Source organism: Medicago truncatula, chromosome 4, assembly GCF_003473485.1.
Source record: "Medicago truncatula cultivar Jemalong A17 chromosome 4, MtrunA17r5.0-ANR, whole genome shotgun sequence".
In the NCBI taxonomy this organism is placed as follows: domain Eukaryota; kingdom Viridiplantae; phylum Streptophyta; class Magnoliopsida; order Fabales; family Fabaceae; genus Medicago; species Medicago truncatula.
The window spans coordinates 64,350,042-64,366,057 of NC_053045.1; the positions used below are offsets into that span (position 1 = coordinate 64,350,042).

Consider the following 16,016-nt stretch of genomic DNA (forward strand, 5'->3'; position numbering starts at 1 on the left):
TCCCACTTCACTAAGCCAGACATAATCATAACTAATTAACCACTTTTATAAGAAATTTTCCCCGTCTACGATTAAACACATCAATATTTGCATCTTAATCAAAACCAATAATTGCAGTCAAAAAAATTAAAGCTACTAGCAGCAATTTACGTGTAAAAAACAACCTCTTTTTTATTGATTTTTACCCACTACTGTATATAGATATTCATAGTATGCTGTGGTTGAAAATTTACAGCATGTGTAACAACAAAAAGTGTATGGGTAGGTAAGAGGGCGTTTATTAGCATGAAAAAGTAGATAAGATGTAATGACTCGTTACCTTTTAAATTAGCTGGAGAAAATGGTAGCGAGTCATTTCATTTGCCCTACTTACATAATAGTACCTTCTTTACATGAGTCACTAAGCAACCTTGAATTTAAGTTTTGTTTCTTCATTGAAATTCCTCGTACCAGGAAACTCAAATATTGGGTAATTCTATTTGAGGCATCACCGAACACTGTCTTCACATCACATCTTATATTCGAGTTTTAAATTTGTTTACAATGTTTGAGAGTTTAACCATTTTCGCTATAAACTCAATCTTGTCGGTAATCTAAAATTAATATTCTAGAACGATAATTATTAATTTGAAATTAAAATAAAATAAAAGTGAAAACTTATAATCTAAAGGAGGGGGGAAGTATGGAATGAAACATACTCTAAACCACTAGATTCGTTCCCGATTTTGTAGAGCTCTAAGATTATCAATATTTTAAAAATAACTTTAACTCTGTCAAATTTTACTCATACCAGTTTTTCTAAAAGTACATTTAAATTTAATTGAGTGATTAAATATAGAGACCAAATCGACAATAAGTTATTATTTATTTTTCTAAGGAAAATCGACATTAAGTTATTAAAATACAAAAATCTAGTTGATATTAAATGCAGGTTTCTTTAAAAAAAAAAAGACAGAGAGCAATTTGACTGTTAATAGAGTTAATGACCTTTCAAAAATATTCATATTTTCAATGACTTATTTGAGAGTTTCCTGCAAAATCATAAATTAATTTAATGGTTTACTCAATGAAAAATCTTAACTACCGCATCACTTGTCGTCATAAAAAGTTCAAAGTTTCTCATTCTCAAGTCATCAACAAACTCAAAACCTGCGGGAAGGAAGATCTTCTTAGGCACAAATTAAGATATCTATCTAACTATGAATAATAAAGTGGGGGAATTATGGCATCTATTCGATTGAGTATTATATCAAAAGTTGGACAGTTTCTTTCAACTCTCCCTAAAAGTAGGTCATTATTGAACTGAACTAAATAAATAATACAGTGTGTTTTTCTTCTACTTATTTCTCCTTGATATGCTCTTTATCTTGTTCGTCATTATTAGTATTACATTCTATTTAGTTTTTGGTCGCCATCGATTTGCTCCACATATCAAATATTGACGTGACTTTGTTCGAATTCACAACAATGCTCTTTGTATTGTAGGTGCTTACTCTATAATAGAAATAGAAACCTATTAATTGATGGAGTAGTTAGGACATCTTGTTTTAGGCAAATTAAGGGATTGGTGGTGGGGTTGTTTGTCCATGACACAGAATATCATGGGTCCCAATTAAGAAAAAACAAGGTGAGCTAAACGATTGACGCACGAGTGTATGAGCGAACAGGAACACACAGAAGAGAATAGAAGAGAACAAACAAACCCACACGCATGAATGAATTTAGAGTGTGATCTCCTCAAGGTTCTAAATTGTATTTTACAATCGCAATTGCGGTAACAATATAAAAAATTTAATATCTCTGCTATTTACAACCGCAACTACAATTTAAAACCATGATCTCATCCGTTAAAGTGATATAATCAACGGCACAGAGAAAGACACGTGGCCGACATGCACATAAGGAAGTCCAAAACATGACTATAGTGGGGGGTAGCATGATGAGGGGTGCACACAGGATCTTTTATCTATGAATAGACTTGGTCCCATGCAACCTTCTTTCACTCCATGCTTTTTCATATTCAATCATACACCACCAATTTTCAACCATTTTTTCCATTCTAATATATCTACAACTATTGATCAATGAGTTTAATAATTATGATGGCATGCTTTTGATACATTACTATGTTGACTAATCCAAACGTACCACTCATTCTCTCTCTTCTCCCTAACACTTTGATTAATTTACCAAACATTGTGATTCATATACTCACTTCTCTTTAATTAGTTTCTCTTTCTCTCTTTCTCTCTCTCTCTGTGTTTCTAACACAAGTTACAGATACAGCCTATTCTCCTCTCTTTTTCTCAGTCTGTGAGGATTACTTGCATAAAACTACAAAACCACTCATATGATATATATCTATCACCTTCACATGTTCGTGTATGTTGCTACTATTAGCAACTAATTACTATATATGTCTCCAGCTTCAATTCATATACTGATGCTACCTGTTTTATCTAATTTCTTCAATTTGTTGTACAGATACTTTTTAAAAACTATGCACCTTTTTCAATTCTAAAGATACTTCAATGAGTAGCATCAATATTATATAGTTTTACAGGTATGTTGTTCTCTTCTCTTGTCTTCTTGTTGAACTCTCTAAAATTCTTGAGACATTTCCATTTTGTTACTTTAGTACTGTTTAATGAAGTGCTTTATTTTGTTAATAGTATATTATAGAGAGATAAACATGGGGTGGTAAGTTAATTATAGCCTTCCTTTTTTGACTTCCCACTCCTCAACCCTATTAATTAATAAATAAATTAAAAGCTTAAAGCTTATTTTTCTTTTTCTATAAAGATGAATATCACTTTTGGCAGTGGATATGGAAAATTGAAGAAAAAGGTTGGTTCTGCTTAAAAAATTCCAAAAATAAAATGAAGAAAAAAAAACCTTTTTGTAGGAGGGTAAAAGGAAGAGTACTTGAAAATTCCAGAAGCAAATGTCCACATAATAGGCTAAAATGAATATCTTGCAGAATGTCACTGATTCAGTAGAGAGAAAGCTAGCTCATGAATATTAAGGGAAGATGTAACTCCGGTTGCATTTTCATGTATTTTTCCGCAATATAAAAGTTTGCAGCGTAACGTAATCGTGGCTGACTTATTAATTACCTTACACTTTTTATGAATTTTCATGTGAGAGTTGCATCTTGGATCTAAGAAAAAGGTGACTCAGATGCATTCTATTTGGTAGAGAAACATGAAATTGATGAGTGTCTTGCCACAAACACTGGTTTTTGCTTTACTAATATCTGTCTGTGAAAGGACAGACAATACTCCATGTCAGCCTTCAACAACAGCAAATGAATGAACAGTGAGCATGGCCTAGCACTAACATCATTTCCTCAATAAATTAAAATAACCATTTAGTGCATTTTATTCTTCAGCTATTAATTTGTTTCTCTTATATTCATTATTATTTTTTATTTCTATAAGATTTGAAGCAAACCTCAAACAAACCATGAAGATAGGATGGTTTTATCAAGTAATTAATGATGTAATGTTGCACTAATTCTTGATGAATAAAATTGAGAAGAAAAGAGAAACAAAGGTAAAAAGTTGGGTTCCAATTCTTGATTCCTATATACTTAATGGGGAAGAAGAGAAATAATTGAGAGGACCATCGCAGTGGACCACTCCAAGTTTCAACTGAAAAAAAAAAAAAAAAAAAAGAAAGAAAGAAAAAGCATACACTAGTATATGTATCAAATTCTTTAGAGACACAACACACCACAATGAAAGTGACTTATCAATAATATTTGCTTTCTGCACTACTAGTAGTTTTTTATTGCTTTCTCTCGGATCTTCAGAATCATTGTCTGAAACATACCAGTGTAGTGTATCCTCATATCTATGGAAAAATTAAAGTGATTGCTGAGTGTATTAGTAGAGTACATTCTCGTTTTGGATGTACATATACAGTTATGTAGACTGTAAAAATTCTATAATGATTGGCTTGCCTATTAGTTAATTCCAAACTCCCAACATGCTTATTCCTTTACCACCCATCAGTGAAAGTAATCATGTATGTTTATGCATGCACAATGCATTTTCTGCTATGGTCCTGCTTCTTTCCTCATTTCTTATAGGATGAAACAAACATGTGTCCTTCTAATGAAAGCAATTATGTTTGAGGCGGTCAACAAATTACGACCTATTTTTGAAAAACTAACATAAAAACTAATATGCTAGCATTTGTTTATACAAGAAAAAAAAATCAACTAGAAAAATTTACAGGCTAGAGATAAAGTTTCTGGAAGGATTTTATGACTAAGGTCAACATTTTAACTCAATTATTACCACTTTCCTGTTTTCCTCAGCTCCCTTTTTTCCATGTTTTTTCTTTTTTGAAAAAAAGGAGACACAACATTCAATATGTTTTATTAGTAACGTATGTTTGTCTCCCAACACTTATTTCAATTCACATTGTTGTTAGTTCAGTTTGTTGTTACATATTTCATCAGGAACAGACACATGAGGCAGAAAAAAAATTTGAAGCCTGATGTTACTCCCAAAGGTACTACTACTAGAGAGTAGAGACAAGTGTGCAGTGTGTGACATCTAGCAAAGTTCTCTAAGAAGTGCTGTCATCTGGGAATGATGGCATAAACTGGAATTTCTTGTTTTTTTCTTTGGTCCATTGATGAAGTGACGACATCATCTTCTATGAATTAAAGAGCTTTCATATTTATATACAAATCAATGAAGTTGACTATTGCAAAATAAACCCAACTTCAGGTGTGAAAGTCACTCTTCTTGCAGATTTCTTTTTTTCTTGTTTTGTTTTTTCAGTCCTAACCGACAGTCACGATGGCATGATATCATTCCTTGGACTTCTACTTCTACCTTCATCTTTTCTAGACTGATTTCTAATTTCCTTGTCCTCCATCCCTTTAATTTCTTGCAATGATGGAAAAAATATCTAATAAGTTTGTGTTGCCATGTTATTGCGTTTCATGGTACATTATTCAGCCAATTCTAATTATGTTCATCAATCTCATGGCCTACTAGATAACCCTTTGGATTCATTTTTTCCATTAACCTTCACTTTATGGAATCTGTGGTGGTTTAATCTAAGGAACAGCCTTCTGAATTTGCAGGCACTGAAGTCGAGTCGAGTTTTTTTTTTTTTTGTCCGTTTGGTATAAAAAACAACAAACAAAAATGAAGTTCATGAAACTTGGGACAAGGCCAGATACTTTCTACACTGAACAAGCTACCAGGTATTCACAGCAGCGCTTATTTCATTAACAATCACTGTACAATCCTTTCACAAACTAACATGTATTCTTATAAATGCAGGACATTGACATCAGAGATACCCTCAGACCTTGTAATACAAATCAATGATGTAACTTATCTGCTACACAAGGTATTAAGGACTTAGAACTCAAGTGGTTACAAACCAAAATATTTTTATTTTAGTTCATCTATATAATTATGTTCTTTTTATCTGCAGTTTGCCCTTCTTCCAAAATGTGGACTCCTACAAAGGCTTTGCTATGATTCTAGTGATTCAGAGAGTTTTACTGTGGAGCTTCATGATATACCTGGAGGGGAAGATGCTTTTGAACTCTGTGCTAAGTTTTGTTATGGAATTTCAATCAACATTAGTGCTCATAACTTTGTATCTGCATTCTGTGCTGCGAAGTTCCTTAGAATGAATGACGCTATTGAGAAGGGAAACTTTGTAGGAAAGCTTGAGTCTTTCTTCAATTCATGCATTCTTGAAAGTTGGAAGGATCCTATTGCAACCCTTCAAACTACTGCTACATTACCAGAGTGGTCTGAGAATCTTGGTATTGTCAGAAAGTGCATTGATTCAATCATTGAGAAAATTCTCACACCCTCGCAACAGGTCAGAAACAAACTCTAACTTCTTCAAATTTCTGTGTATCAATGTTTTTTCTTTCTTTTTGTTACTTATAAATGATGATTCTGTGCAGGTGAAATGGTCCTTCACCTACACCAGACCCGGTTACACAAAAAAACAGCACCATTCTGTCCCAAAGGATTGGTGGACTGAGGATGTTTCTGATCTTGACATAGATCTTTTCAGGTGCATAATAATGGCTATTCGATCAACGTATGTGCTTCCACCACAGCTTATTGGTGAAGCTTTGCATGTCTATGCATGCCGGTGGTTACCGGGAATCACGAAGCTTAATAAAAGCTCAGGCAGTTCAGCATCTCAGACAGAAGAATCTAAGCTGAAAAACAGAAAAATTATTGAAACAATTGTAAGCATGATTCCTGCAGACAGAGGGTCTGTTTCAGTTGGCTTCTTGTTTAGACTTCTCAGCATTTCAATTCATTTGAATGCCTCATCAGTGATAAAGACAGAACTAATAAGGAGAGCAAGCTTACAGTTTGAGGAGGCAACAGTGAGTGACCTTCTTTACCCTTCAAAATCCTCTTCAGACCAGAATTATTATGATATAGAGTTAGTTCTAGCAGTGTTGGAAACTTTCTTGAAGCTTTGGAAAAGAATGTCCCCTGGTGCTGTGGATAACAGCTACTTTTTGAGATCAATCAGAAATGTAGGCAAACTCATAGACTCCTATCTTCAAGTGGTTGCTAGAGATGATAATATGCAAGTTTCAAAGTTTGTTTCTCTTGCTGAAACCGTGCCGAGCATTGCACGAGTAGACCACAACAATCTATACAAGGCAATTGACATCTATCTTAAGGTGGAGTACTGATACCATACCTCTTATGATTTTTCCTTCAACTATAGTCAGATTGGTTTGAAAAAAAACGTTTTTTTCCCCTTTATTTACTTTCAATTACAAAATTACTTCTATTTTGATTTTGTTTCCTGTTGTCAAAGATTTGCGTAGGAAACAGTGATACTGAAAACAGCTTGTTTAATTCTCATAGTCTCTTGCTTGAGTGCTGGACACTTCAACACATTCTTAAGACCTTGAGACTCTAATAATATAGACTTTGTGCAAATAACATGTCAACCCATAATCCTATAATTTGGCCAGTCCAGTCCCATGTTTTTTAGCAAACCAAACACACCCTAAATGAAACTAAACACTTGTTTGGATTAACTTATTCGAGTTTATCTACTAACATAAACACTTGTGAGACTATTCGAGAAAACTTACGGAAACAACAACTTATAACATATTCATAAGTTGTATTAAACTTATTTCCATAAGCTCTCCCGGATAACTTATGAAAATAGCTTATAATTTATGAGAATACAGTTTGACTTTTTTTACCTTTTGTTATAGAAATGTCTTAAACATATACACTTAATTAAGATGTTTATCAGAACAACACCAGAATTAGTATAGGCAATTAAGTGGAAAACTTTGATTATTGGAATGATGTGATTAAAGTTGAATGCATAAACAGGTGCATCCTGATCTGAGTAAGGCAGATAAGAAGAGACTGTGTGGGATTCTAGACTGCCAAAAACTGACACCAGAAGTACGTGGCCATGCCGTCAAAAACGAGCTTCTGCCATTAAGAACTGTAGTGCAGCTTCTCTACTTTGAACAGGAGAAAGGGTCTATGGCAAACACCAGTCACAAACTGCTAAAACAACATGAGATAATTCTAGGAGCAAAACAAAGAACAACTACAAAAGATAGCCAAAGCAAACAATCTTTAGGACAAGAGTTTAATGGAGATGTCACAAGAACCACTCAAATTCTTGAAAGTAGAGAAAAGGATCACCACAGACATAAAAGATTGGATGCAAATTTAGCATTAGACTTGGAAAAAAAGATAGCAATAAGAGGAAGAGACATTGAAGAGACAGAGTCAGAAAGGGTGAGAGGAGTCAAAGATGAAAGTAGTTCGAGCTACAAGTTGGAAGTTGTTGATCCTAAAAAAATCATAAGAAGGGCAAGAAGTAAATCAGAACATAGCATGAAAAAGGCAGATAGAGATAAATAATTATTAATCTTTGAAGAATTCAAAGAAAATCACAGTTCAAACCACCTCCCTTATATGCAGTTTGTAGCTTCAATTCTTATTTTTTTACCTTTTCACAGATGTAATAACTAAATAATCCCTGTACTGTCTCTCCTGTGAAGTTGTAACTAGGGATTTTTTATTTTGAATTAATTTTTTTTTCATTGTTCATGTTTGAGAGGAAGAAAGATAGACAATATGTATTGCTAGAGGACATATCAATTGCATAGGTAATTTCATATTTTCAGGGAGACTCAGATTAAAGTGCGGTCCAACACCCCGCAACCACAATTTAAAATCATACATGGTGATCAGAATGCTCCCAAACCAAAATGTCATTGAAGGTATCATTGATGAAAATACTTTACATCACAAGTCTAGTATTTAGATAATCAAAATGCCAAACATATGAATAAAAAATGTTATTAATTTGAAGTTGGGTATCTTGAATATGAACAAAAGAAAGTCTATCACATTATATAATCTACCTTTGTGAAGTAATCTTTCATATAAGAAGGAGATATTACCACAGCATATGCGAGTAATGAAAATAGATTGATAGGTGTAGTGTAGCCGTGTAGGAGGCGCCTTTGGTATTAGTAGCCTACAAAATAGAGGAGTTGAGAAACTTTATTCTAAATTTCTAATTCACCCAATAACAACTCTTTGAAATACTAAATAAATTGCTCCAAGCAGGAGCCGGTCACAAATCTCCTATGTAAATTAACTGCTCCATGCAAGAGTCGGTCACAAATCCCCCTACGGAATCCAAAGGTCGTGGATGGTATAAATAGGCATAGATCCAAAGATTGAAACATGTGAGTCAGTGTTTTTGAGATCAAAGAGGATGTTTGCAGGTAAAAATTGAAGAGAAGGAGAAGAGCAGTAATTCATTATCATATCAGCCAACAGTTTTATTAGCTGATCATATTAAGTATTGTGCATGATAACAGGTCGAACTCATTGGCAATATTATTCTGTAAAATAGGCCACTAATTTAACTTTTTTAAGTGGCTAGGAGTCATTGATATCAGAAATTGATGATGGAACTTGATCATTAATTTTTAAGCCTCTGATGGCCTGGAGTTTGTAATGTACCCGCCTATGAGGCTAGTAAGCCTGAAATGACTGGGGACGATGGGACACTAATTAAATTAAGTTTGAAGACCTTTTATTAAGGGGTTGGCAATTGCTGCTCCAAATGCAGTTACCAACTTAATTAGAAAATCCAATGAAATTCACTGTTGCAATTGCTTTAAAGCGACTACTTGGTGTTGCAACCCTTGATGTTGAGAGGGAGTATTTTGTTGCAAGCATTCAACCAAACCGTGGTTACCTTCCTATTCTACATAATTGAAACCATTTGAACTCAAATACTTGCTGAAAAGAAACACAATCTTATGAGCAGAAACTAAAAGACAATTGAATTCTTGCAGCTATAACTAAAAGATTGATAACATCAAATCCTACATTTTGAAGTTGACATTGTTTGACCATAGTTACTCTGAATAGCTTTGAGAAATATTAAAATTATAAATTATCAGAATCAGAAGCAAATGGGCAAATAAAAACAACTTTCTCATTACTTAGCATTTTTTACAAGTATCTTAACTATGACGTGCTATACATCAAAGGCAAACCAAGAATCCACTCTACAATTCCTTTGTGTAAAGTATACAAAAATCAAACCTTTCCCACTAATTACAAGGCGAAGGGGATGGGCGGAGGCTGAACAATAGACATTTTGACATGGTCCCATTGTTAGTTAGCACACTTAACGCCACAGTGTCCTCCACAAAAACAGGGTTCACTTGCACGACTCTCTCAGGTATGACTTTATCACCATCCACTTTTGCCAGCACCTCAAATTGCAATCTCACAGTCTCAGGCTTGGTCCTCCATTTGGGGAAACCCTCAAAACTAACACCATCTCCTTCCTTCAACTTCTTCTCAGCTTGAAAGCCTATCTTTACAAAAGTCTGAGCAGAAACATCTGCCTTCAACAACCTAAAGGAACCTTTTTCCTTAGCCTTAGGGCCCAGCACAGAAGATAACAGTTTTTCAAAACCCAACAAGTTTGTATTTGATCCATTAAGGGAGGCAAGAGGCCACAATGCAGTAAACTGGGTTGGAGTAAGGAGAGTCGGGGCTTCCTCCTGGAGATCAACGGTAGACAGGGAAGTCTCGCTTGATTTGGCTTTGGGTTTTGATTGAGACGATAACTCCACAAGAGCAGGTGCAAGCCGCTTGAGCTTCAACCTGTTATCGGAAGAGGTTGACACAGCAGAGGAAGGGGCTTCAAGCGAAGTAGGGCCAACAATGCGGAGTGAGAGAAGAGGAGCACTCTGGCCACGAGAAGCACAACGGAGATGCTCAGCCAAGGTGAGAAGCCCAGCAGCAAAACCATTCTGTGTTCGGTTCAAGGGCAGAGGTAACCACTGCACCATCAGCCAAAACAACTTTCTTCAACACCCCAGCATCCACATCATGCTGCATATACCAAACCAACATCAAGTCAATTTCACATTATCCACATTCAACTACACCATCTTACTCTATATACTACTGACTACACACCCTTCAATCTTCAACATGTCACAAAAAAATTACTCTAATAAATAAATTCCAATCATATAGTTAGGAAATGAAATTAAGTGGTAATATATAATTGCTGTTTCATCCTTCTTCTTGTTTTTTTTTTTTTTTTTTTTCAATCTTCACAAATTACTATATCATTTATACAATTAATGTATAGTGAAGACCCAATTTGGTCATTCACAATTTTTTTAGAGGCCAATTTAGTCCCCTATAAAAATGAAACACAAAGTAGCCCCTCACATTTCCCCTTACTCATTACAACATAGACTAATTTGTCTTGATATGTAAAATGCTAGGGACTAATTTGAATTTTAGGAACTAAATTGGTCCGTTAGAAAATTTTGAAGGGCCAAATTGGGTCTTCACTCTTTAAATGTAATACATATATAGTATGATCATGATTATTTACTCACACTATCATACTGCATTATTAAAAAAAAAAAAAAAAACAGAAATTTGATTCTCAAAATGGCAATTAAATTAAATAGCTTAACTTTATTAATTAAGATCATTAAATAAATAAAGAGAAGATTAGAGAAAAGGACATACTCCATAGGTCCAGCAAGCTGAAACGGAGCCAAAACGGGTAAACCATTTCCCTCAAACCCGTTTTGATCCTCAACCCAAAATATTGGAAGATCAACATAATCCCAACGATTAGAATCTTCAAGAAGCTTAAATAGAACAACTTTATAATCAATTTCATAATCGAATTGGTATTCTACTGAATGCCCAACCTTAGCTTCTCGAGGATCAAACCCTGTTATCTTGTCCGCTGAAAAGCCTTATCCTTTCACAATTGATTCCTTCAAATCGGAAAAAGCTTTGGGACATGGAGGATTAGTTTCGGAAGCGAGTGATGATGAATGAAGGAGGAGAAAAGCGATTCCCAAAATAAGCGATTTCATTGTGATGGAGAAGGAAAAGTGATTATTGATTCGTGTTTTTCTTTTTTTGCTTAAATAGTGTTTTTTAAGTTTTGGAAGGGAAGATTCTCGTGTGATGACGTGGACCAATGAGAATGAAGAAAGTAATTGGTGGAGATTCGTAGCGCGTGAAAAGTGACGGTAAATAATGACTATGATATCGGCGTGTAAAAATATCAACGAGATTGTTTGTTAAAAAAATTAACTGGCTTCGCCCGGGTTCGAACCGGAGACCTTCAGTGTGTTAGACTGACGTGATAACCAACTACACCACGAAACCATTTGATGTTAGTTTCAATAGAATAACAAATATATATGTTCTTTTTATTAGTTTCATATAGAGAAGAAAATTTGAATGGATGAAATCTTGAACGTACAGGTAAGTTATTAGTTGGTGAAGTGATTCAATTTCGCCAAATCAAGAACATAGATAGTTTTTTTTTTTTTTTTTTTTGACAAGAAGATCATAGATAGTTATTAGTGCTCTTTTTATGGGAAAAAATGATCTGAATATATTTAATATTTATTATTGTGGTGTTAATATTGTTTTATTGAAGAAGATGGTGTATAGTGTTGCAAAATTTTCTTTTGAATTTTTATTTTATTTTAAGGGAATTCATTTCAAATTTTACGTTAGCCTCCAATTTATAGAGCCATGAGCTTATGAATAGACAATGTTTACTGTAATTGTATTTGGGAGGTGGAGCGTCGTGAGTAACAACAAACTAGTGATAACGACAATTAAGTGATTGAAATGCTATATTTTTCACCTAAAATCATAAGATAGATATAAGTCGCATATGATCACTCATCCACCAAACAAAAATATCAAGATTTCGAACGTCATTAAACACTATGGTGAAGAGTGGATATGAATACAAACTATGGTTAACAAATTTAATGTAGATTTGACTCCGTTTTCAAGAGTGTATGAATACAAACTCTTATTAATAAATTAGGAAAATATTTACAAAGGTACTTACTTAGATCATCCACAATGGTGGGTGCTTTACCTATTTAACACCACATTAAATAGGCACCCCCGTTGTGGAGTAAAATATATGGGTGTCTATAGAGAAGGGTGGCTATGAAAGCACCCTCTCTCTCTCCATTTTTTGTGAGTTTCATTTAATAAATCTTAATAAAATAAAGAAATTTTGTTGAATTGTGATGATATAGAATTATATGTGGAACCTATTTAATAATTTCTTTTGAGGTGTTGGGTTGGAGAAAATTGGTGCTTATTAAGTATTACCATAAAATTGGATGATGTGGATACAAGGGACCCATTTAAGCCCCCAATTTGGGTGCTCTGCTGTGGATGATCTTAGGGCATTATTTAAGCAATTAAAAGTGACAATTTTTAGATAAAAAAATTATGTAATTATGACCCGTAAATTTAACGTAGATTTTGAGCACACTTTTTATTTGGTAATAAGATTTGAATACAATTTGGATAGTTAATAGTAGGGGTGGACAACGGTCGGTTTTCGGGCTGAAAGTTGTCACCGAACCAAACTGGCGGCCTTAAAACACCAGCCCATCTCCGCCCATTCTACGTAACGGTTTGTTCGGTGTCGGATTTGTCGGAAGCCGGTTTACACAGGTCGGTTGGACGGTTTTCCGATCTATACAAAGTGAAAATAGAAATGTTTCTTCGCATAATTTTCTTCTCTGCGCTTCTGTATTTTTACATGGCTGTGTTTGAAGGAAGGAACTTGACACCATGATGTAATAAAATTGGTATATTTAAAAAGAAAATATATTACAATACTGTTACTTTTAACAAGATTAAGATAATGGAGATGGTAAAGATATGAGGTGATTACATGAGTACATTCATTGGTCAAGGTCATAGACCGTAGAGTTTACACCTTTGTTTATTTAATAAATGAATTAAACAGAATTTTATATTTATCAATAAAAATTGGTCCAATTATATATTGCCACATGCACTTGCTAGTTCATTGCACTTACTGGGCATATGCAGCCCCGTACTGCACAAAACACTAGCCTTTTTACATTATGAAAAGAAAACCAGAGTAAAAAGGGTCATCTTCTTCCTTCTCAATATGTTAAATGTTCGTTCCATCTCATGTCTTCTTCAAGTTTTCGGTCGATTTCGGGTATCATACGGATTCAAATTCGGAATCCTCTTTCGACCATACATACCCTTTCAAAACCGGATTTTGGTAGCCGTCCAAACCGTTTAACCCGTTTGCACCGACCCGAGCACCGTCAGACCTTTCGGGACGGGCGGTTTCGGCCGGACGGAGCTTTTTTGTCCAGCCCTAGTTAATAGATATGCTTTGTATACATGAACATCTAAATTTAAGGTTAAAGACGTTTAAAAGCCTAGGCACACGCCCGGGCTCAGTGGCAGATCGCCTAAGAGACCCATAGGAGCCACTGCACGTCTGCAGCCCCCAATTTACCTATAATTATCATATTATCCATAATTTATCAAATGTTACATTCACGCAGTAGTTGATTGGTGAGCTCCCTAATCTGCAGAGGGTGTGGGTTTGATCCATGCTACTCTCTTTTTTTATTTTTTATTGTATTAATAATATTTTTATTCAAAAAATGAGGTCTTGAACCGCCATTCTCCATGTTAGATTTAACATAAAAAAACCACCGCACCAGTCCACAATTTTGTTAGTATCTAAAAACTTTTTAATATATATTCTAAAATTATTTGACAAAATATTTTGCCTAGGCTCGACAAAATTTCTGACTCCGCCACTCGATATATTCAAGTATGTAGCTCAATTAATAAGTTAATTTTTTTTTTTGTTGAGTGAAAATAAGTTAAAATATAAATAGTGAGTTCTGACACATTGTTATATATATTAGTCATAAATTAACTAACCAAATATTTAAATCTTAGTAATCATTTGATGTGATTTTTTTTATGGGAATTTAGTATTCTCTATTCGCAACTATAAAGATTAATCTGATGAGATAAGTATAACGATAATTGGTAACAAAAATTTTCTAAAAAAATTAATATTGCACATGTCTAGATTCAAATTCAATGCTAAAAGAGAAGAATACTGTTATCATCTCATCCAAACTTTGTGCAAAAATATAATTTCTCTTTATATAGAGATGAATTTATTTATTATCTATATTATTTATTTTTAAAATGATTTGGTCTAACTAAAATGGACAAGTATGTATGGAGTGCTCTCCAACAAGCCGACCTTAATTTTTTCTCTCTAGGTTTTCTCATCCCGTTTCTTCATTGAGGGGTGGTGGTTTTGGGTCAATTCTTGACCTGAAATCAAACCTCTTCATCTTTTTCTCTCTATTTCAATCTAAATAAGTGACTTTCACATAGATCTAGGTTTTTTTTTCTTTGTGATTTCATCATCTAAGTGTGGTGGTTTGTTGTTCGTCGTCTTGTGCGGCGTTGTTTGCTTTCCCGTCTTCTTGCGGTGTTCATTTTATTCCTATTGAAAGATCGATTATTTAATCAAAGATTTGGATGTTGATGACAGTCAATCATTCGTTATTTTTAGTGTCATTTTCATGATGTTTTGAGTTCACAAGCAAGCTTAAACAACAAGGAAAGCATGAAAAATAGAAGATTTTGAAGAAACAGTTGTTTTGATGTTTTTATTGAGTCTGTAGCAATTTTAGACAGCCTGGGGGTGTAAAAAGCAGAAATTCTGGAAGTGCTAGAAATTGGCAACCGTGGCGCGATTTTGAGTGGCGTGGCGCGATTTTGTGACCAGAATGAAGGTTTGGTTCTGCCACCGAAATCGTGGTACGATTTCTGGTGGCGTGGCGCGATTTTGGACGCAGAAAAACTTGCCTATTTAAGCTGAAGTCAGTTCCAAACACAAGAGTTACGATTTTGGAGAGCTAAAGCGCGGTTTTGACACCCAGAAGACTGCAGAAGAGGCGATTTCATCATCTCTAATCCAGTTTATGTATGTTTTAATTCTTCCATTGATTATGCTATTTGTAAACTCAATTATGAGTAGCTAAATCTCTTAGAGATTAGGTCTGAGATGATTCCTTGTAACCCTAATTGATCCATGTTGCTGTGAAACTCTATTTATTATTAATGACAATCTAGTTTTTATTCAATTCAATTGTTCTTAATGCTTTTTATATCCTGATCAAATATAAACATGATTTAGTGAGAACGAATGACTACTGACCATAGCTTTCGACTTAGACCTAATTGAATTGTTCTAATAAACATGGTTAGTCTAGGAATGGATAATCGTTTGTTAGTGATATTAGGTTAACGTGCTTAAAACCTTCAAAGATTATTAGACCACCTAAGGAATCAGGGGCTGTAGTTAGAGAAGAGGGTCCTAACTCAAGGGATTGATTAGGACTATTTTGTTAACTATCTTAGAACTAGAATGATTAATACAAATAGGTGCAGTATACCAATTAGGGGAACATCGATGATTCGAAAGACCTGATCTCATCTCCCTCCTTGTCTTTTCCAAAACTATCTTATTTTCTGTTATTTACTTTTTATGCACACCAACCTACTGCCTCGGGCACTAAAAGAAATTTACACATCCTAGATATT

The 16,016-nt window shown here is 34.3% G+C and overlaps 1 protein-coding gene, 1 non-coding gene and 1 pseudogene across 8 annotated transcripts; 1 reads left to right on the forward strand and 2 right to left on the reverse strand.

Annotated features, from left to right (window-relative positions):
• The first annotated feature begins 2,039 nt into the window (after window positions 1–2,039).
• Window positions 2,040–8,175, forward strand: LOC25494336 (BTB/POZ domain-containing protein At5g47800). 7 transcript variants are annotated; one of them, XM_013603220.3, is made up of 8 exons: window positions 2,041–2,382; window positions 2,485–2,563; window positions 4,469–4,742; window positions 5,105–5,227; window positions 5,307–5,376; window positions 5,464–5,862; window positions 5,951–6,694; window positions 7,371–8,175. In XM_013603220.3, exons 4-8 carry the CDS (start codon window positions 5,169–5,171, stop codon window positions 7,914–7,916), a joined length of 1,818 nt encoding a protein of 605 aa, XP_013458674.1. In that variant the 5' UTR covers window positions 2,041–2,382; window positions 2,485–2,563; window positions 4,469–4,742; window positions 5,105–5,168; the 3' UTR covers window positions 7,917–8,175. The 7 variants fall into 7 exon arrangements, with proteins under 7 accessions (XP_039689284.1, XP_039689287.1, XP_013458674.1 ...); XM_024782270.2 differs by having other exon boundaries at window positions 4,475–4,742; XM_039833350.1 differs by having other exon boundaries at window positions 2,040–2,382; window positions 4,469–5,227.
• Window positions 8,176–9,491: 1,316 nt separating this feature from the next.
• LOC25494337 (uncharacterized) lies at window positions 9,492–11,461 on the reverse strand (annotated as a pseudogene).
• A 203-nt stretch (window positions 11,462–11,664) lies between these two features.
• Window positions 11,665–11,738, reverse strand: TRNAV-AAC (transfer RNA valine (anticodon AAC)). The gene has a single exon. It is a non-coding gene; the product is annotated as a tRNA-Val (tRNA).
• Window positions 11,739–16,016: the final 4,278 nt, after the last annotated feature.

Coding starts and splice junctions, on each gene's coding strand:
- LOC25494336 (XM_039833350.1), top strand. CDS start 5,169: ATGAAGTTCATGAAACTTGGGACAAGGCCAGATACTTTCTACACTGAA. Junction 5,377..5,463: donor TAACTTATCTGCTACACAAG/GTATTAAGGACT, acceptor TTTTATCTGCAG/TTTGCCCTTCTTCCAAAATG. Junction 6,695..7,370: donor CAATTGACATCTATCTTAAG/GTGGAGTACTGA, acceptor ATGCATAAACAG/GTGCATCCTGATCTGAGTAA.